At 48.6% G+C, this 21236-nt stretch overlaps 9 protein-coding genes across 9 annotated transcripts; 3 read left to right on the top strand and 6 right to left on the bottom strand.

Moving 5' to 3' along the window:
* Positions 1-298: 298 nt before the first annotated feature.
* On the bottom strand, positions 299-3094 carry N7516_001229 (Zn(II)2Cys6 transcription factor; the record flags this gene model as incomplete). Its single annotated transcript, XM_057213951.1, has 4 exons — positions 299-1661; positions 1716-2446; positions 2513-2624; positions 2712-3094. The coding sequence occupies 4 exons, from the start codon at positions 3092-3094 to the stop codon at positions 299-301; spliced, it is 2589 nt and encodes an 862-aa protein (XP_057075834.1).
* A 693-nt stretch (positions 3095-3787) lies between these two features.
* On the bottom strand, positions 3788-5295 carry N7516_001228 (uncharacterized protein; the record flags this gene model as incomplete). The annotated part of the gene is made up of 2 exons (XM_057213950.1): positions 3788-4847; positions 4907-5295. The coding sequence occupies 2 exons, from the start codon at positions 5293-5295 to the stop codon at positions 3788-3790; spliced, it is 1449 nt and encodes a 482-aa protein (XP_057075833.1).
* Positions 5296-8858: 3563 nt separating this feature from the next.
* Positions 8859-9955, bottom strand: N7516_001227 (adenosine deaminase family protein; the record flags this gene model as incomplete). The annotated part of the gene is made up of 2 exons (XM_057213949.1): positions 8859-8969; positions 8993-9955. The coding sequence occupies 2 exons, from the start codon at positions 9953-9955 to the stop codon at positions 8859-8861; spliced, it is 1074 nt and encodes a 357-aa protein (XP_057075832.1).
* A 361-nt stretch (positions 9956-10316) lies between these two features.
* Positions 10317-11928, top strand: N7516_001226 (uncharacterized protein; the record flags this gene model as incomplete). The annotated part of the gene is made up of 3 exons (XM_057213948.1): positions 10317-10496; positions 10548-10856; positions 10906-11928. The coding sequence occupies 3 exons, from the start codon at positions 10317-10319 to the stop codon at positions 11926-11928; spliced, it is 1512 nt and encodes a 503-aa protein (XP_057075831.1).
* Positions 11929-12162: 234 nt separating this feature from the next.
* On the bottom strand, positions 12163-13294 carry N7516_001225 (class I SAM-dependent methyltransferase; the record flags this gene model as incomplete). Its single annotated transcript, XM_057213947.1, has 2 exons — positions 12163-13144; positions 13194-13294. 2 exons carry the CDS (start codon positions 13292-13294, stop codon positions 12163-12165), a joined length of 1083 nt encoding a protein of 360 aa, XP_057075830.1.
* A 343-nt stretch (positions 13295-13637) lies between these two features.
* On the top strand, positions 13638-15113 carry N7516_001224 (NAD(P)/FAD-dependent oxidoreductase; the record flags this gene model as incomplete). Its single annotated transcript, XM_057213946.1, has 3 exons — positions 13638-13686; positions 13772-14753; positions 14822-15113. The coding sequence occupies 3 exons, from the start codon at positions 13638-13640 to the stop codon at positions 15111-15113; spliced, it is 1323 nt and encodes a 440-aa protein (XP_057075829.1).
* Positions 15114-15701: 588 nt separating this feature from the next.
* On the bottom strand, positions 15702-16700 carry N7516_001223 (TBP family protein; the record flags this gene model as incomplete). Its single annotated transcript, XM_057213945.1, has 4 exons — positions 15702-15718; positions 15775-16189; positions 16271-16358; positions 16420-16700. 4 exons carry the CDS (start codon positions 16698-16700, stop codon positions 15702-15704), a joined length of 801 nt encoding a protein of 266 aa, XP_057075828.1.
* A 1047-nt stretch (positions 16701-17747) lies between these two features.
* On the bottom strand, positions 17748-18207 carry N7516_001222 (uncharacterized protein; the record flags this gene model as incomplete). The annotated part of the gene is made up of 2 exons (XM_057213944.1): positions 17748-17910; positions 18095-18207. 2 exons carry the CDS (start codon positions 18205-18207, stop codon positions 17748-17750), a joined length of 276 nt encoding a protein of 91 aa, XP_057075827.1.
* Positions 18208-19071: 864 nt separating this feature from the next.
* On the top strand, positions 19072-21105 carry N7516_001221 (electron-transferring-flavoprotein dehydrogenase; the record flags this gene model as incomplete). The annotated part of the gene is made up of 3 exons (XM_057213943.1): positions 19072-19366; positions 19432-20950; positions 21006-21105. The coding sequence occupies 3 exons, from the start codon at positions 19072-19074 to the stop codon at positions 21103-21105; spliced, it is 1914 nt and encodes a 637-aa protein (XP_057075826.1).
* Positions 21106-21236: the final 131 nt, after the last annotated feature.

The raw sequence follows: 21236 nt of genomic DNA, 5'->3' as shown, positions 1-21236 counted from the left end.
AAATGGGGATAGAGATGAAGGAAATGGACAGCACATCACATAGACATGAAGTGAAGTGAAGAAGTTAAGATGGTTAGATATGGGTAGAAAGGAGCAGGAATGAAAAATATAGGGATAGGGATACAAATAGAATAAAAAGGGGGTTCCTAGGCATACTGGTAACGATGGGATCTTACGAAGCAGACCAGATATCCATGGATGATGATGTGGGCTAAAGGGCAATCAATATATGTGAAAGCCAATATGATATGTTGTGGTTTCATATGAAGGAATTCATGAGTATAGGCGATAAGTGTATTCAAGATTCCCAGTTCTCATTCTCATTGGAATGGGGAAAGAAAGAGCGCATGAACTCCCCGCTGATGGGATCATAAGGGAAGAACGAGTCCTGGGCCTCGGCCGTCAACGATTCCATCAGGTCCGCAGTCGAGACACCCGGGTAGGTGTAGGTGTACTGCCTTTCAGCAGCCGGTGCCCCTGGAACAGACACCGGGGGATGTTCTAGCGGGTCCCAGTAGTCGCCAGCAACATGGGACTTGGGCTGGTCGGATGGCGGTCCCGAGCTGATAGTGGATGTAGGCTCTGGGATATATGGGTAGGAAGGCATGTCACTGACGTCGTACTTCATACCCTGGGCCAGTTTGCGGAGACTGAGGTCACAGAGCTGCCAGGCGCGTCGTGAGGCCATGCTCTGCTCGGACATTGCGAAGAGCCAGCGGATTGCTTTCTTAGACAGGTCGATGAAGTTCTTTTCTTCTTCTGGCATGTGAACGGTGCCGAAGGACAGCTCGAGGAGGAGAACCGTCGCCGCTTGCATGAGATAGTGGAGGATGCACCACCATGGAGCAATCTGGTACAGCTGGAGAGCATCCGGTTCATCCGGGACCAGACCCAGCATGAGCTGTGCAGATTCCAAAGTTACCACAGCCATCTCGTGACTGAAAGAAGGATTCGGGCCCTGGCGCGCGTCACGCCGGCAGAGACAGGGACGGCCAAGTGTGATCCGCGCACTGTAGTAAAGCAGCGCTAAATTCAGTTTGCAGCGAAGAATACCTGGTCCGTTATCCTCTTTACGTGTGAAGTCAAGAGCGGTTGGAAGGCTGGATTGCCATATCTCAGTTCGGGACTTGAGTTCACCAATCCGGACCTCGATTTGTGCCCACGGCACCATCACGCAGTCCACTGAATAGACTTTATTGACAATTTCTTGCACGACGACTGCCAGATCGCAACAGTAAAGATAACAGAGCCCGTAGTTGACAGGCAGATTTTTGAGCCATTTATAGTCTCGTGCTCGAGTGTGGTTACCAGCATCCTTACCATTTACCGGGTGGAACGGCATTTGTCTGATACTCGCACTTGCCATGACTTTGTTGATTCGTTCGTCTCGTAGCGTAGTGTCTGTGAGTACTTCGAGGGCATCGGGCTCTTGTAGTTGTTCTTCTTCAAATGGAATCGGGAAAGGCGAGGTGCACACTTTGTCCTGAATACAAGTTGCCCGGCCAGTCATTATTCCGAGCATGTGCTCAAATGTATAAAGACACCACCAGACCCGATAACGGGCTTCTTTCGAAAGATCGGGTGTGGTTGGACTGCTGCTTTTCATGTTGATACCAAGTGTGATTGCAGACCTCACTGCCAAAGCTGAGATTCTCCACGCCCTGTTTAAGTGTTATTTCCCGGTCAATTCAGGTGGAAGGGGTTCTGAAACTTACCTATTAATTTGGTCAGAAGCGAGAAGATAGAAGGCAATCAGGCCCTCCACCTGAACTTGCTGGAGATCTGGATGGCTGAACAGTACATCGCCGTTCATACTCAGAATTCTAGCCCTAGTCAGATATACCAAGTGGTCTTTCTCGTAGCTACGCCATGGTGCGTCGATCAGATGGCCATGTTTAGCCCCGATTGCGAATATCATATTCAATATAGCAAGCCACTTGTCACCAGGTGTAGCAGCGCTGTCAAAAAATGTTCGGTACTGTGCCGAGAAAAGGGGTTTGTTGATGATGGGGTAGAATGGATGCACGGTAGTCAGATAAGCCTCGAACATATGATCTGCCACCTCTCGAGGAGGCATGGCATACAGTTGTACCGGGCCAGGCACGGAAAGATCCAAGTCATCAAGATGATAATTGACCGCATGCAAAGATAATGCATTATCGGTCTTTAGATCTTGGCCTGGCTCCAGACTCCCCGGAAGACCTTGAGAACGTTGGTCTGCCTCTCTCTGTAGCCGTTGCATCCAGGTAATTTCTGAGTTTTTCCCCATATAACCAGTTGCTCTGGTATGTTCTGATCGATTGATATCCTCTTCTACTCGATCAATCGCCTCAAGAGACCCAATAGAGGAAGGCGAGGATGGTTCATCATTTTCTGGAACGTCATCCTGAGGGGTTAGTGATTGAGATTGGGAATTATGCGACGAATAATCCACTTCTGGACCATGCTGTGTGGTTGGGAGTGTTAGCGACACTCCAGTATCCCGACAAGAAGAACAAAAAAAAGAACGAACCTTGTCCAGCAAGCTCCTGATCCGCTCCGCGGCATTGGACTCAACCATGCCACCCAACTCCTTCAGTAGATTTTCGTATTCTTCTGTTTTCTTGGATAAATCTTCAACTTGTCTGTAAGGCGCGAACAGTTAGCATGCTTGCTCGCAATTGAAGATTAATCCAAAAAGAATCCGCATGCATAGCCATAGATCGACGTACTTTTTCGTTCTCTCCCTCCAACCCTCGGGGTAGTTACACGTAGCCCTCAGCTCACGGCATTGGCGACAAACCGGGGTGTCCCCACTGCATTTCGTCTTGCGCTGCCTACAGGATGCGCAAGCGCGAGGGACTCGTCTATTATAGCGCGGGGCAGTTGCGACCCGTTGACGAGGAATGGCAACTTTAGTTTGTGCAGCAAGTGTCTTATTGGACCGAATCGAGGCTGTGTTGGAATTTCTGGCGCCTATCGTTGGCATTGTGTCTGCGACGGAAAGAGAGCGGAATCTAGCGGGGGCGAGGTCTAGTGTTGAGAGTTGGGGCGGTTCGCTTTGAGGAACGAGACCGTTATAGTTCGTCTGCGGATGCGCTTGTTCGACCGTCATGGTCACAGGAGCCCTGTGTACGTAACGGGAGAGGGTTTGGTGGTGAGTCTCAATCTTGAAATTGCGTTTCTGCGGTCCTAGGTGATACAAGGTTGCGGCAGATGATAGGGCTGAATTTGCATATGCGAGGCTGAGAAATGAGATATATTTACAAGGAAGATTTGAGACCCATTGACAGCAGTACAAATTTGTACTTGTACCTCGGTAGTGAAAATACTGTAAAAATCGGAGAATGAAGTCGCTAAGTGGCGGAATATACGGAGTACGTAACCTTGGAATGGGACCAGATCTCGGGGATGATAAGCCACGCGCTTTCCTGATTGGGTACTGATTAGTCAGGAACTGTTATATCCATCCATGGATGGATATAAACATATATGAAAGATGAAGATGTATGAAAAGATGAATTTATGGGAAGAAACGCTAGTTATTTTTGACACTTTTAGGTAAAGCCATTCCTCCAGCCGTAAATATCATCCCAATCTACCCATCCAGGGTAAAGTAAACCAAAAACATATGTATATATACAAGATAAAATAGGCATTAGCAAAAAAAAAAGTAAGAGGGTGCGCCGAGAAGACAAAGGACATGTACAAGCGAGGTAGAAAGAGGTAAAGAGAACAATGGCGGGTCACAGCCCAGCCAAGAGTGGAGAGAGGGAGAAGAGAGGACACATAAACCAAGACAAATGGACTAGAATTCGCCAAACATCTCGTCGAGCTCATCAACTTCCACCATCTCCGGGTTTTGCAACTCTCTCCAGGATTCAAAGACGTGCTCCGATTTGTTGGCCCGAGGGGTAAGGGTGAGCCTCTCGTGCGACTCCGTCAGGTCCGACATTTTCAAATCGACATCCGGAAGGCCGCTGTTCAACATGTCAAGCGAGCGCTTGAGGGTCGAGACAGGAGCGGCATCGGGGTCTTCGGGAAGGCTAATCTGGGGGGCAACGAGAGCGCCGGCAAGCTCCTCACCGTCCGGACCGAGATCTGTCAAAGCGCTCGTGCCAGACGAGACAGACGATGCGATGGAGGTGAGAGAGGGGGAGGGAGAGGTGCCGAACAGGGCAGTCGCGGCAGCCTCGTCCAGGTCCTGAGCCATTTGGTCGACGGGCATGTGCGAGAAGTAGTCACTATACTCTTCTTCGGACATGCCATCACCGTGCATAGACGGAGATATCGAACCACCATTCACAGGCGATTCAGAGATGCTCATATCGCGGTCCTCCGAGGCACTCAGGCTCTCGGAAAGGATGGACTGGCTACGGGTCGACTCGGCTTTTTCCTCAGAAGCACGCTCACGCACAGCGCTAGCAGTTTGTGTGAATTCCTTCTCATCACCCTCCAGGGGCGGAGAAGCCGCACGGTGCGAGTTCATGAGACGCGTCAAATTACTAGCGTTGGGGAAGTGATCGGAAGAACCGCCATGGCTAGCGGAGGTATTCAAATCGCCATGCTCCTCGAAGTCGGGAGAAGACAAGTCCACTTCGGGACTAGGGCTACGTTCCCGCACCATCGCGTCTTCCTCATCCTCGAGACTGGAAACACTGGGCGTGATGTTCTTGCTACCCACGGCAGATACCAGATCATCGGTCTCAGGAATAGGTTGGTGGGGAAACGTAGTAAGATAGTAGTACACTTTGCGCGGGTGAATTAAAATAAGCTCCTTGGCCATAGGACAAGGCGCGAGAGCCGTCCAAGGACGCTTCATATAGGCAGCTAACCGCGATGAAAGCAGCGCGGCGGGATTAGCGGAACTATAGAGAGGACATGTCAGTGATTGTGTTTCAAAGAAAGGCCCGAGTGGGATACATACTTTGCGACATTGACATTTAGTGTAACCAGAACTGCGGCCAGTTCTTTCACAAGGTGAGGGCGATTCCCCGTCTTCTCGAGTTGGTTGATTACAGCGATAACAATGTCGTCGTTGATTCCTTCTGTGTCGATCTTGGGCGCAAGCACTCCATCCATCGGCGAGGGAGGTGGTGTAATCTCCAATAGTCCATGTCGGCTAGCGCGCGCAATGAATTTTGGGTCAGATGGCTCGGGCGATAATGAAGTCGAACCGTGCGATCTCTTGACTTTTTTTGTGGGTTGTTCATCGGTATGCACTTTTGAAATAGAGGGAGAACGACGAGTGGAATTTGGGAGCTGAATACCCAAGGATGGAAGGGATAGTGACTTGCGACGAGTGTTGTACGGCATTGTGTGGGAAGTAACCGGAGAGAAGACAAGAAACAAGAATCAAAGGGGAGTAAAGCACACAAAGATGAGGATATAATAGAAAAGAAGCAAAAGGATATAATAATAAACAGAATAATAAGTAAGAATAATAATAATAAAAAAGAAAGAAGGATTCTAAGATATGGGGGATGTTAGTAGAAAGGGGGATGAAGAAGGATAAACGGGGGGGATCATCAAGATGCGACAAGGACGACAGGACGAGCTGTTTGGATGGCAAATTATCAACGGGGGCCTGAGGAATCTGCGGGAGAAAAAAAAAAAAAAAAAGTGGAAAATTGAAAAATTTGAAGTTGGTAATTTACAGTATGGTATTTATCTTAAATTTGGCAGCCTCCCGAATTATTATGACGATGATTGGTTGGACTGGGGCTTGTTTTTATTTTTCCTGGTTCTATTACCCTTTAAGAATGTACATACGAGGTACAGAATGTAGTTAGTTATCTGTATATTGTACTTTCTTTTAAGTACCCAAGTACTCTCCGTATGTTGTACTCCGTACTTTGTAGATAAATCTCACATTAGCTTCGATATACTATAGGCTCCTTCTCACCGCCATGTTAAAACCACAAGAATCCAGCATGCGACACTCCGACACGCACAGGCAAAAAAGTGAACAATTCCTAGGCGGTGGAGATCAACCCATTCCTCTTCAGGCCTTAGTATGATAATCCATAGTTCTACCCATTCTATCTTGGGTTTTAGTTCATACCGAAAGAGTTGGGGTGGAGTTGACCATGTGTTCTATGACCCGACTAGGTCCAATTTTGGTGCTCCATCAACCTTGGCGTCTCCATTTATCCAACAACTTCAGTGGTTACTTGATCCCACATACATCAGATTCCACTAATCACATCCCGATTCTTTGAATAATAATATCACCTCGCGATCCAGTGATTGGCAGTTGCACGGTGGATGTCTGTCGGCATAATGGTTTGTCGGAGTCGAAGCCTTCCTTTCTGCATGGGATATGTAATTTGGACAGTACAAAACATAGATTATGTATTCGATCTGTCACCTGTTGGTTGCTAGGGGACCCAAGGCACACACCGCTGTTGATAGATCAAAATATATTAATTTTCAAGGTTACTTTGTATCCAACGAACTAAATATGCAGGTAAACTAACTAAGCATCTACACACACGACATCCAATCCAGTATCATGAACATCTCACTAGTGTTGACCAGAAAAACAAAAAACAAAAGTTAACAAGGCTTAAGCCGAGCCCTCCGGTCGGAAACACCGAGACCCAAAACAACTCCCTAGCGTAACCGTTTACAAACAGAAAAAGAAAAAAAAGAAAATATGAAGTGGCCACTTAAAGTCCACTTTCCACTCTTTCGTGGGTCTCAGGGACCCAATCGACGGGATAACGATCAATCAGAGTCGGTGTATCGTATTGTACATGACGCTAGTAAGGGATGCTCACATTAGCGTCTCGGGGAGAAAAGGAACGTTTGCCACTGATGATGCAGCAACCTGAGACACCTTGTTTTTCTTCTACAATAGTTATATATCCAATCTCACTTTCAGCTTTGATGTATAGTATAACTTGAGATCTATACTTTCTTTTTAAACATTTTAAATATCTAAAAGCTAAATTTACCGTAGTTGCCTCTATTAAAAAAAAAAGTGGTGATGCCATCGGGGAAACATTAATATAAGACCTTTCTATATGTACTCCGTATATATATTCCTACGTGCATATGATGACATCCTTCTCCTCTCAACCCATATCCACGATATCATTGTTTATCAAACTACTCGTGTACATCATTGCCCATATCTCTCCTTCAGCACAGACATCCAGCAAGGGATTTACGTAGTATCAGGTACAAGCATTGCTGCCCAGATGTGACGCAGGTCTACTCTGTATTAAGAGAAACATCCATCATTCCTTGAATTAACCCCTGCGATCTGTATGTTGTATATCATAAAAGAGTTCTACTGATAGTGTCGCATTTATGCTTTGTTGATCTCCGTTTGCATGACATCGACCACTTCGGCCTAGGGGATCGGGACCCGTCAACCATAGGAATAGTAGTGCCCATTGTTACACCGGCCGAAGGGAAACAATTGCTTTAGCTCAAGTTTATCTGATCGCATCCAATTTGAATATTGAGAATACATATGTATCATACAGACTGTACCTACATACAGTATGCAGGTGCATAGGAATTCCCCGCATCTCCACAACCGCAGATACTACTTTGTACAGTACTACATAATGTCCGTCTTCTAACTCTATATATTTATATTACTATGTAGTATGTAGTATGTCTACAAATTATATATATTGTAAATGAGGGTTTATCCTACAATATATATTATCTCGATGTAGTAACCCTGTTTAACAAATAGATACCAGATAGTTACCTCCAATCTACAACATAAACAGAACACATCCAAGTCTGTGCCAATGAAAGTCCGTCTCGATAACTGATGCATCAAATATCCAAACCTTACTTAAAGCCATTATCCTTGGTTCCGAATTCCCCGCCACATCAGAACCAATCCCCGGGGACCATTGCATCAAACAAAGAAAAGATGCATCCAAGACACGGAATGACCCCCTGCAAAAGATCTGCACCTTGCATATAAATCGATGATGGAGATTGGTAGCAAAGCCCGTTTTTAATGCGGGCCAGAATTGACACTATCATCAACCAATATCACCCGTGGAAAAAAGTGCCGAGTGGCTATTAGTGAACATATATATTGTGTCGCTCTATGTACCGGATTCTAGGCCATCGCGACTTTCCCAATCGGGGTGCTGCCGCTTGATGAGGGGTGTTCTGCTCGCTGGGTATTTCACAGCACAGGGTGGTTAGATACTTTTTGTTTATGGAAGCTCAATCAGCACCCAGGACGTGCCCAGACCTAGGCTTAATGAGGACTCAAACTGCGCATCGTGTATTGAATATATAAGCTGTCATTGACAGACATCTGATCATCGCTGGATATATATTCCCCAATAGTATCGCCTAGCCGCCTCTATGTAGTTAGGCTATGGAAACATGTAGTAATTTGGGAATATATAGAATCGTCCGAGGGGAAATCTTCAAAATACCCCCAGTTACCCTAAATCCTCGAAACTCTTATCCTCTGTATAAGTTGGCTGAGAATGGTGACAGCCAGCCAGGGAGCATTGTTGCAGCCACCTAATATCGGAACTATTCTCTTTAGGCATCTCCTCCCGGGATTTGCCAGGGTATATCATAGTTGCTTCGTACAGATATTGATATGGGAAACCCTGATTTTGGATGCTTGTAAGTCCACAATAGCATTTCAAAGGGTAAGGTCATACCGGAAGTAGAAATTGCTCTGGCCTATCATACTAGTGGATATAGCAAATCATGCCTATGCCCTGGGGTCATGGTAGCAGTTATTAAATCCAAATTAATATATTATCAACCGTATAACTACAATATATATACGAAGATACATGCTTTATCTGCGTGAAACAGTAGACTGTTCATAATATCCGTATCGAGAGAAGAGCTTTCAAATAACCCCAGACAAGCCTTTATTCACAAATATCAACACCATCTAGTTCCTGATAGATAGCCCTTTTGATATCTTCCTCAGCCCAACACATATCCACCGCATTCCTTGCAAGCTGCACCATCTCCCCCGACTAAACCCGCAATAAGTATAGACCTTTTGCAAGTTCCCATCAATCCAAACATCATGCATCAAAGTCGGATCATCACTATTAATACAAATCTTCACCCCCCTCTCCACCAACCTCCGAATCTTCGGAAACAAAACCTCAGTCGCCGTCCTCCGATGGTAAGCATGCGGACACAAAGTCAACCCAATCCCCCTATCAACCAACCCACGCCACAACTCCTCAGAGTCCTCCGCATCCAACCCATGATCAATCCTCTCCGCTCCTCTACCCGCACAAACCTCAAAAATAGCTTCAGTAACATGCTCCCGCGTATCTTTCTGTCCAAAATCACAGTGCATAGTAACATGCAAGCCATCCGCACGCGCCAACGCAAACCCCTCCTCAAAAAGCATCGGCGGCCTCTCGTACGCATTACTCGCCAACCCAACAGCATGAAACAAGCCCTTCCCACCCTCAACAGTCCCAGCAGCCCACGGTCTCGCCTCACGGTAAGCATCCAGACCCTGCCCGACAGGCTCGTCACGCAAGAAGCACAAGATCCAGCGCGAATGCACACCCAGCTGCACAGCGGCATCGTGTTGCGCGCGCATATACCCGTCCATAACGGCTGCTGCGGGGATTCCGCGGCGTGTGTGTGCCTGGATGTCGAAGAAGGGTTCAGTGTAGCGCACATTCATGACCGCGCACCGGCGCAGGTAGGCCATGGCTAAATCATAGAAGTCGGTTTCTGTGCGGAGAACTTTGCACCCGGCAAAATAGGCTTCCAGGAAGGTTGGGATGCCTGGTTGGCGGCCATTTAGCTCGGGTCTGTGATTGAGGGTTACTGCATAGGAGGCTTGCAGGTCTGAGAAAGTAGCGTATGGGAGGGAGACTTTGTTCCGGTGAGCCAGTTCCCAGCGGAGAGAGGGTGTTAAGGTTCCTTCGATGTGAACGTGGAGTTCGACCTTGGGGAGATTGGCTATGAACGGGGTGATTGTGAGGCCGTTCATGTTTACTGTCCGAAGTTTCACCGCTTTATTCCAAATAAAATACAAGTTTAGTTTTCAATAGGTAGAACTTGTTGAAAATATCAAGAACCAGAGTTGGGGTCCGGAGTAGAAGAAGACTCCGAGACACAAGACACGAGACACGAGACAGTACTCCTTACTAAATACGGCTGGATTACTAGCCCCAGCCCTAAAAGACTGGGCTTCATTCTCATCCAATCGGCGCTTGAAGGATTCCTGAATCAGCGATAAGGTGCAGGGGTTGCACCAATAAGAGAGATGCGGGGAAAGATAACAGGCATATGACTCTGTAAATAAGAGTTCAAATTGACATTCTCAGCTGTTTCTTTCCTTTTCACTAGCAATGGCCATGGACACAAACACTCCCGCAGCAGAGCAGGGGATGGACCATGCTATGGCGAAAAGAGTATTGAGGAAGATTGACAGACGACTTATACCACTGCTTTTCGCAACATATATGTTAAATTTCATGGATAAAACCATCTTGTCGAGCGCGTCGGTCTTCGGGATGAGGCACGATACTGTAGGGACATGTCGAGAGAAAAACAAGAACCATAACTAAGATCATTTCTAGGGTTTGGTTGGCCAGCAGTACAGCTGGGTATCATCAATCTTCTACTTTGGTTACCTGGGATGGGTATATCCAACAACTTTGCTCATTGCTCGTCTGCCCGCCGCCAAATACTTGACTGCCAACACTCTATTCTGGGGTGCTGTAGTGGCTCTCACTGCAGCCTGTACCAATTTTGGTGGTCTCATTACAGTTCGCTTCTTGCTTGGAGTCGCTGAAGCAACAATTACACCGGCATTTATGTTTATCACTTCGACGTGGTACACGCGTGACGAGATTCCTACCAGGACAGGCCTGTGGTTTGCAGGAAACGTACGTTGTTCCCTATCGATATTTTGGGTAAAAGCTCATCCTTCTACAGAGTGTCGGCGGTATTGTTTCCAGTCTCCTTGCTTATGGGCTAGGTCACGTCAAAGATAAAGTTGGACCTTGGAGGTGGATGTTCCTCGTCCTCGGCTGTGCGACATTCCTTTGGGGATTTGCTATCTGGACTCTACTCCCAGACTCAATCTCCAAGGCCAAATTTCTAACAGAAGAGGAACGCCAGTTCGCAAGCAACAGAGCTGTCATTGCAGGCACAGGCGCAACGGAGGAGACCGCTTGGAGATGGGACCAGGTCGTCGAATGCCTGATGGATCCCAAGACGTGGCTTATATTCGGACTGGAGCTTTGCACCCAGATTCCCAACGGAGGAACACAGAACTTTGCCAATCTGGTGATTGTCTCCTTTGGGTTCACAAACCTGCAATCGACGCTGCTCACCATCCCTTACTCGCTCATCACCGTGGCTACAATCACCGGAACGGGCTGGCTGGCTGGTCGTTTCCGCCAATTGAACTGCTTGCTTATCGTGGCTGTTGTCCTCCCTTGCGTCATCGGCAGTGCGATCATCTACTCCCGTGCGCATATCGTCCTCGGGGTGCAATTCTTTGGATATTTCCTCTTGTCGACTGGACCTGCAGCAATGCCGCTTGCTATGTCGCTGGTGCAGGCCAATTACCGTGGAGTCACTAAGAAAATGACTGTCACTGCAATGCTCTTCCTGGCTTACTGTGCTGGAAACATCTCTGGGCCTCAGTTCTTCCTCAGTGAGGAGGCGCCGACTTACAACACTGCTTTCCGAACAATCATGATTTGCTATGCCCTCGCCGTCCTCTTGGCGTTGATTCTGCGTTTCTACTTGCAGTGGACTAATGCTCGCCGTACTCGTCTAGAGGGCTTTGAGGGAAGTGCTGGAAATGCGGGTGCTATTGGTGGGAAGGGGCTGGATGAGGATCGCGATTCGACAAATGTGGCGGATATGGTGAACCGAGTGCAGTTGGTATCGGACGACTATGAGGATATCACTGACTGGAAGACACCAGGCTTCAGGTATCGTTACTAAAAAGGCAGGACGAAAGTATTAATGTGGACGTATAGGCCAGTTTCTAAGATAACATCATGCCAATCACTAGGGCTTATCATGTTATGATATATAGAACAAACTGAGCATGTTTTATATTCTATATTTGAATCCCATTTATATCATGATTGTACTAAGATGTCTATCACGCCAAATACTCATACACATCTCCAAAATATATTACATCCAAAAGAGGCTTCAGCCAAAGCCACGAGATCAAGACTGAGACTTCTCCGTGCTCTGCTTCGGTTTCAACACATAACGCCACGTAGTCCCCAGATGCCAACGCTTCTCCTCCACAATCTCCAACCCACTCTCACGCACAATATCCCCAATATCGCGGTTCCACCAACAACCATGCCGATCCGCATGAGCCGGAGCAAGATTATCCAAAATCCGATTAACCCAATCATAATAAGAACGCCCATGCTCGAGCAACAAAATCCGCCCACTCCCAGGCTTGGTAACAGACCCCAGATGTCTCAGCGTAGCAGCCGGATCCGGCATCGAGCAAAGACCCATAGTCTGCACAATAGTATCAAAGTAAACCAGTCCCTCCTTCGTCTTCACCCCAGAAGGCTGGATATCAGATGTCTCAACCTTACCCGCATCACAAGCCCGGAATGTCGCCGGGAACGTAGGATACAATTTCTCAAACTTCTCCTTCGTAATAGCCACCATCTGCGGGCTAAGATCAACAAACGTAACCGATCGACACCCCAAAACCGTAGCATGGCCATCGGCATCTAACCCACGACGCTCGCCGAGCTCATAGAACCGCAGATTGCGCCCCGTGCCGCAGCTGACTTCTAGCACGTTCCCACGCGCTTGTCGGACTAGATCTCGTCGCTTCTTGCCGAGACCCATTGCCTTTTCGGAGAGCTCGACGTCTGCGTCGAAGGTTGCCGCTGTCGTGTTGTAGCGGTCTGAGACATCGCGTGGCACGTCCAGAGTTTGGGCTTTGCTTACTTCGCGCGTGTAAGACGCGTACAAGTAGCCGCAGTACGTGCTGATGGTGAGTGCTGTGATTCCCAGGAAGGTTAGGGCTCTGGGTGGGATTCCATGGCCTGGTTTCGCCGTGGTTTCAGCGCTGAGGCCTTCGCCTTGAGTGCCCTGTGGGATTGGGCGCTCTTGGTAGGGTTGGCGATGCGGGGTTACTTGTCGCCGTTTTATGGCCACTGGTTTGGGGATTTTGGGACTGGGGGATGTTAGTTTGGGCTTTGGATTGAAGGATTTTGGTTACATACCTCGGCTTTGGGGGTCGAGGGGCCTTGCTTGATGCGCTGCGGCAGGGTGTGACGGGCCACTTTGCAACTAATGGCACTCTGCGTAAATGACTTACGTTCATTATGGTGTTTTGAACTAGCAGAATGGACTGCCAAGGGAATTTTGTGCAGAGGTTTGACGCGAGCGAAGATTGAGTGCTTACGCGACAGGGTTGTCAGCCCCCACGGTACCAAAATGAGATGGAGGCTCCAATAAAGATAAACCGAATTGATTAAAATGAAGTCCCGAGATCAGTTGCACATCTCATTCGGTATAGATTGGAGTAACGATATCGACCCCAACGATGAAGAAAAGTCGGGTACAGAAGCCGACGACCGATGCCGTTATCGGCTCGACTTGTTATCAATTGGAGAAATCCCCCGGATCTCCAATTCAAGTATTCACCCACACACATATTTTTACAAATGGCATTGCCGCCCAAGATTCTGATTGTAGGAGGGGGTGTGTTTGGATGTGAGTCAACAATTCTAAAAGCCCTATCACTGATCTACACAAGTCACACCACACATTACATTTCCACTTACTGACATTTCCCCAGTATCCACCGCCCTCTCCCTGTCAAAGCGACACCCAGAATCAAAAGTAACAGTAGTAGAATCCTCATCAACAATCCCAAACCCGCACGGTTCATCCGTCGACACATCACGGATCGTGCGAGCCGACTATGCCAACGCAGCATACTCCAAACTCGCGGCAGCAGCCATTGACCGATGGCGGAACACAGACTGGGGCCGTGATGGTCGCTACACGCAGAACGGTCTACTACTCGTGTATCCAGAAGATAGTGCCAGCGCCAAGGAGTACGCACGTAAGAGCTACGCCAACGTGCGCCAGATCGAGGGCGATAACGTCACCTTCCTGCCGACCCAAGCCGACGTCCTCAGCGTCGTCCCGGCCTACGGCGCGACTCTCGATGTCGCCGGCGGCTACGTGAATTGGGGATCTGGATGGTCCGATGCTGCGGCCAGCGTGCAATACGCTAAGACCCTCCTCGACATTGAGGGCAAGGTTAGCTTCCGTACTGGTGATGCCGAGCGTGTGCTGTACGACACGAACGGCGCGAAGCCTAAAGCTACCGGTGTCGTCTTGGCAGATGGTTCGATTCTCGAGGCGGATCTCGTTGTGCTAGCGACTGGCGCGTGGACGTCGAAGCTTGTGGACTTGCGTGGTCGGGCTGTTGCGACCGGACAGGCGATTGCCTATATGCGGATCTCTGACGAGGAGCAGCGAGAGCTGGAGAATTTGCCTACGATCTTGAACTTCGCTACGGGAATCTTTATTATTCCGCCCCGGGATAATCTACTTAAGATTGCGCGGCATGCGTATGGGTATCGCAACCCGGTGGAGGTGCCGGTTCCTGGTGCTGAGGCTTCAGGCTCGATGGTGGTTAGTCTGCCCGAACAGGGGGTTCCTGTTCCTCTTGAGGGACAGGATGCGTTCCGGGTTGCGTTGAGGCAGCTTTTGCCGCGGTTTGCGGAGAGGGAGTTTGTTGATACAAGGGTTTGTTGGTATACTGATACGTGAGTCTGGTCCTTGGGTTACCAGTTGCGAGTTGGATGGTTGTGGTTGGTGCTAATTGGTTCAATAGGCCCACGGGTGACTTCATTGTTTCTTATCATCCTGAACACGAAGGTCTTTTCCTTGCTACAGGCGGCAGTGGCCATGGGTTCAAGTTCTTCCCTGTTATTGGAGACAAGATAGTTGATGCGCTGGAAGGTACACTTGACTCCGAGTTGAGGGAGATGTGGACATGGCCCGAGACTGCTGTGTCGGATGAAGAGGACTTTGATGGCGATGGTAGTCGGTCTGGGGAGAGGAGGGCGATTTTGAAAGACGAGTTGGCGAAGACAAAGAAGGCTTCGCGGAGTAGTGTGCTTTAGGGGCATGTATCCCTTAGTGTGATGTATATAACATGAAGATATAGATGTACAAAGGCATACAGACCGAGGCGTGAGCAAAGCTCAATGCCACAGTGCTACGAACTACAGTGATCTACTCGAACATATAGGGGAATTTTGTTTCAAGACATTTTCATTTGACTACTCAAAGGTAGTATCACGGCGCAAAGCCGGTCCATCAAGCCCCAGATGGGGAAAGCAAGGACGGAACTGAATCTAACAGACTGCCTTGGGTCACCATTAATTTTTTTTTTTTTTGGCCTGTGGGAATAGAAGCAACCCCCACAGATGAAACCGTAGAACGATAAATGATTAAATCGAGGCAGTCATCGACCGGCGCACAACCGCCTCACTGCGGTGTGCAGCAATCTAATTGTGTGGAAGAACACGAAAGTGTGAGGAAACCGGGGATCATCCGAATCGCTAAAAACGCCCAACTATGCTTGCATGAAAAGAGTCGTAAAGAACCGAAGGAAAATGGAGGGGTAGTCCAAAGTGGGCTGTCCTCGTAAAGGGAAAAAGCAATGTTAATACAGGTTTGAAATGCATAGTGATCTCCTTGGAGCTTTCTTAGACCTTGCGGAAATCTGTGGACATTAGTCAGTAAAGGTATCATGGCAGTAAATCCAGCAAGACAGCATACCAGAAAGCACAGGGTAGATCAGCTCGAAAGCCTGGTAGATCTCTTCGCGGACTTTAGCACCAGTCAGGACAATCTTGCCACTGACGAAGATCAGGAGAACGATCTTGGGCTTCATCATGCGGTAGATCAAACCAGGGAACAACTCAGGCTCGTAGGAACTGAAATTGTGGTGACGAGAGGCCAACCCCTCCAGACGGATGGGGAACTTGATGTCGCAAGAGCCGACGATATTTTGGATCTTGAAATCAGTAAACTTGGCATTGAAACCAAGCTTCTGGATAATACGCGCATACTTGCGCGAAGCCAGCTTCGAATCATCCTCGGACTTGGCACCAGTAACGACCATCTTGCCAGAGGCGAAGATGAGAGCGGTGGTCTTGGGTTCGCGGATACGCATGATCACGGCAGCAAAACGCTAAGGAAAGAACCAAGTTCAGCCACATTGTACCCTGGTGTGGGCCCTCTCGGAGCAACATGAGGGATGATTAATAAATACCTTTGGGTTGTACTCGGCGTTGCGCGCATGCAGCGCGATGGTCTTGAGATCAAGGCGACAGTCAAGGTTGACAGTAGCAACGATGTTCCTTTTGGAATAACTAGTTCAGCCATTCTGGTCACCCAGAAAAACATCCAGAGTATACTCACTGCAAGGTAGGGACAATGCCACTGCTTCCGGTGGTGGTCGCGCCAGGGGTGGCGGCGGGGGTTGCAGGAGAAGCGGGAGTCACCCCGGTGCCATGCATGGCATTTCCTCCAGCCTGCTGGCCATTAATACCGTTTCCGCCCTGAGCACCCTGTGCCATGGCCTCCTTCTCAGAGTTGGGAGGGGTCAGATCCCCAGCGCCACCAGGGAAAGACAGCGACGAGGTAGCAGTGAAGGCACGAGCCTGCTGCGCATTGGAAGGGTGGGTGGTGAGAGAATCCATGATGGAATCCTCGAGTTGCGATAAAAAATCAGATGGAACTATCAAAAAGAAATGTGAGCTTCTATCGCGAAAAGTCACGAGATGATAAAACGCGTCGGGGAGAGAGAGGGAGGCGGTGAGGTAGGAGAAGAAAAGTACCCGAAGAGAAGGGAGCCCAAAAGAGAATGAAACCAAAAAGGGAAGGAACGAAGAAGGGAAGGAACGAAGAAGAAGAGCGGGAAGGTGCAACCGTGGGGAAAAGAAAGGAAGGTCTTACCTGGGAGATGGACAACTCAATGTATCCCCCTACGAGGTATTCGCACGTAACCTCTCGGAATGGCAGGCAATCACGAGATAGTGTAGGCAACGAAACCAACGCAGTCGACTGGTGAACGAATCAAGAAAAAATCACACTCAAGTGTTTTTTCAAGATAAGCGCGACGGCGATATTATGGACGGAAGGATGGCAATTTTTTTTTGGTTTCTTTCGAAATGTTTCTTTTGCGCTGTTTTTGGAAAATGGGATTGTCTATCTGCGCGATCTGAAAAAAAAAGAGAGAGTGGTGAAGTGAAACCTGAGGCTCGACTTCTGGTGATTAGGTCCGTGGACTAAAAAACCTTTTTTTTTTCCCTAAAAAGAAATAGAATCAAGGGTCTTCCAAAGGTATAAATCAAAGATCTGATTGAGATAGATCTGATTAGTAAGAGAAAGCCGGCAGATATCAAGATTTGATAATCAAGAGGCTTTTTGAGAGGAGCGGAGGGAAGAAGAATTTCCGAAATAAGATCCGCCAAGACCGAGACAAAATTCCCAAGGTAAATTGGGGGAGGTTGGGCCTTTATATAGTGCTGAGTCACAGCCCGGTCAGGGGAGACTGGGCCGCCGGTGGCGGTAAAAGCAGCAAGACTGTTCCCCCTTCAACCTTGGCTCCATTGCCCGCTAGCGGCTCAAGGAAACCACGTCGTGAACCAATCACAGCCACAAAACTTCTCTAGTGACTTTCATTCGCCCAACGTACTCCGCTAATTTCTCTATCTTGACCCCTGACTGGTTCAAACACCCTTGCTTTATCCTCCGCGGGCCATGGTTACAGGCGCTGGGTTTGCCAGTCCGCAGTCCTCCTGCAGCTGATAGTCCATCCGTCCCATGCCAATCCAATCATCGTCATCGACCACCCTCGGTCGCTCCATGTACGACGCGCTATCCTCTTGCCGCTTTAACAGATGGCAACTGAACAAAAATTCTGATTTTTTTGCCTTGTGTCTTCCCCTACCTCTCTGACCTCACCACACCGGGGAATCACTATAATCACTATAATATTCCACATTTTCGTGGTGGACTAACTGATAATAGGGAGATATAATGCTCACAACTTCTATTTGATCTGACTATATTTGTTCTCTGCATTTCAAACCAGCGACTCGCCCCAGAGATTTTGATTAGGACAGGTGGCCGTTTTGATTCTGCCTTAACAGGCGGTGGCGTCCAGTGTTGATCCACTGTCTGCCAAGGCTGGATAAATCTCATGGCATGCAATCTGGCGATGATCGGTCACTTTCCTATTATTCGGATCTATTATTTAGATCGATGTTTGAGACTTTGTTATTCATGAACACCCTTCACGTCACATCATGGTATTTTTTGCATTTTCTAGGGGATTCCGGTATGCTAGTATGGTATAGTATGCTGAATACCATACCCGAAACGGCACAGGCGTCACATTCCTGGAAATCTAGTAATAATACTCTAGTAATAATACGGAATAAGTACATTTTGATCTGGCCAGATCGATCTTTGATACACTTGAAACAGTTAGTATGACTCGACTATTTTAAGGTTGTTTTCTGGCATATAGATATGCACCCTGTACTCCGTAGGTCTAGAGCTGATGTCGACGTTGGAATATTTCATTACCACAAATGAAGCTAAGCATGTGATGCATGTGATCAGTACCGAGTATTTATAGGGGATTGAATACGGAGTATTTGGCGCCTAGATGTGACAAAAACCAAGGCAGTACTCCATATATTGATCTTGAATAATACAACTAAGAAGATATGCACAGTTGCTAAAAGATCAGTCAGACCCCAACGACGAGAGGCGATTTCCGCTTCGGGTGATCCATCCATTGCTGCCTCAGGCCTGGTAGTTGGATAATCGCCAAGGTTCCTATTGGTTGACCGAGTTAAGCCGAGGGTAGGCGGTTTCTCGGCGTTTTGTCATTTCCACTCAAAATTCGGGTACTCGAGGACTCTGGGGACATTTGGGATCTACGACCTAAATAGACTGAGTCTCCGCAATCACCCTTTCAATCTGATGATGCCAACTGCTGGTCGTTACTAGTAATCCTGGTTTCAGCCCCCCGATCTTCAAACAATCTCACACGCCGCAATGGCATCAAAAGGTGCCGTTCTGCCTCTATTGAGGCGTGAAATTCGATCCTCCCGATTCTCACGAGCTACCACCTCCGTCTCCGCCATCGCTATTCCAGCCCGCCACTCACCCAGTCCTTTTACAACCTCCGGGCGATGCTTAGCTCGGCGAACGGCATTATTCACCGCGCCGACCCAGACACGAGCCTTTTCGCAATCGCTATCAAAGCGCTTCACCGACGAGAATGGCGCCTTCGATCCTCGCTCGTTGGAGCGCGAGTCCGACGACGTGGATGTGTGCATCGTTGGCGGTGGTACGTGCTTTGTGCTGTATTTGTTCTTTACTGGCGCAACCTAACTAAGCTTTGATTGACTACAGGGCCCGCCGGTCTCGCCGCCGCGATTCGCTTGAAACAACTTGCCAACGAGGAAGGCAACGAAGAATTCCGGGTTATCCTACTAGAGAAGGCTGGTGAATTGGGCGCCCATATTGTCTCCGGAAACGTTCTGCAACCAACCGCCCTCGATGAGCTCCTCCCCGACTGGCTGTCCGAGGACAACCCCTCGCGCTTTGAGGGTGCGACCCCCGCCAAGAGTGAGAAGATGCGTTTCCTGACCAAAAACGGCTCTTACCCACTCCCCATGCCGCCACAGATGCACAATGAGGGGAATTATATTGTCAGTTTGAACGAGCTGACCAAGTGGTTGGGAGAGCGTGCGGAAGAGGTTGGCGTGGAGGTGTACCCTGGGTTCGCAGCCAGCGAGATGGTCTATAGCGCAGATGGCTCCGTCAAGGGCGTTGCGACTAACGATCTGGGACTTGCTCGGGATGGAAAACCCAAGGAGACATTTGAGAGGGGAATGGAATTCCATGCCCGCGTCACGCTTCTTGCTGAAGGCTGCCACGGCAGCTTGACCAAGCAGGTGACCAAGAAATACGATCTCCGGCGAGACAGCCAGCCCCAGACATATGGTCTTGGAATCAAGGAAATCTGGGAGATTCAACCCGAGAAGTTCCGATCAGGCGAGATCACCCACTCGCTGGGATATCCTCTTCCTAAGGATACCTATGGTGGAGCCTGGTTGTACCACTTTGGGGACAACATGGTGAGTGTCGGTCTGGTAGTAGGATTGGACTACCCGAACCCATGGCTCTCACCATACGGAGAGTTCCAGAAGATGAAACACCACCCCATGTTCAAGGAGGTTCTCGAGGGCGGCAAGTGCATTTCTTACGGGGCCCGAGCACTGAATGAGGGTGGTTTCCAGTCGATCCCCAAGTGCGCATTCCCCGGAGGTGCCTTGATTGGTGACACGGCTGGCTTTTTAAACGTCCCGAAAATCAAAGGTACCCACACCGCAATGAAATCGGGTATGTTAGCCGCCGAGGCTGCCTTCTCGGCGCTTAAGGGTGACAATCAAGGAACCGTGTTCTTGTTTGACTATGAGAAGTCTCTACGGGAATCATCTATTTGGAAGGAACTGTCCGAGGTCCGTAACATGCGGCCCTCATTCAACACCCCACTAGGCTTCTTCGGTGGACTTATGTACTCCGGTCTGGAGGCCTATGTATTCAAGGGCCGAGTGCCATGGACACTCAGCCACCATGGCACCGACGCAGCGGCTACCAAGCCTGCTTCTCAATACGAAAAGATCGTTTACCCCAAGCCAGACGGAGAGCTCAGCTTCGATATCTTGACCAGTGTGAGCCGGACCGGCACCAACCACGAGGAAGACCAACCGGTTCACCTGCAGGTGGAGGACTTGGATAAGCACACGGACCTCGCATGGCCTGCTTACAAGGGTATTGAAAACCGGTTCTGTCCTGCAGGTGTCTACGAATATGTGGAGGACCCTAGCAAAAAGCACGGGGTCCGGTTCCAGATCAACTCACAAAAGTAAGTGTTTACCTGTATTTGAGTCATCTTGGATACAATACTAACCATTTACCAGTTGTATTCACTGCAAGACTTGTGATATCAAGGTTCCTACACAAGACATTAACTGGCAGACTCCTCAAGGTGGAGAGGGACCCAAGTATATCATGACATGATCTTATGGGATCCTCAGAATACCTAGAATCAGGGGAGTTAATAAAAGAATGGCTGGATATACAACATAATTTGATATCAAAAAGAAGACCAATGTATATAGATGCCACAAATAGGCCAAAAAAAAAAACCA

Source organism: Penicillium verrucosum (genome assembly GCF_028828655.1).
Source record: "Penicillium verrucosum strain IBT 35672 chromosome Unknown utg000001l_segment0_segment0, whole genome shotgun sequence".
Lineage (NCBI taxonomy): Eukaryota > Fungi > Ascomycota > Eurotiomycetes > Eurotiales > Aspergillaceae > Penicillium > Penicillium verrucosum.
This window is presented reverse-complemented; position numbering and strand designations above follow the sequence as displayed.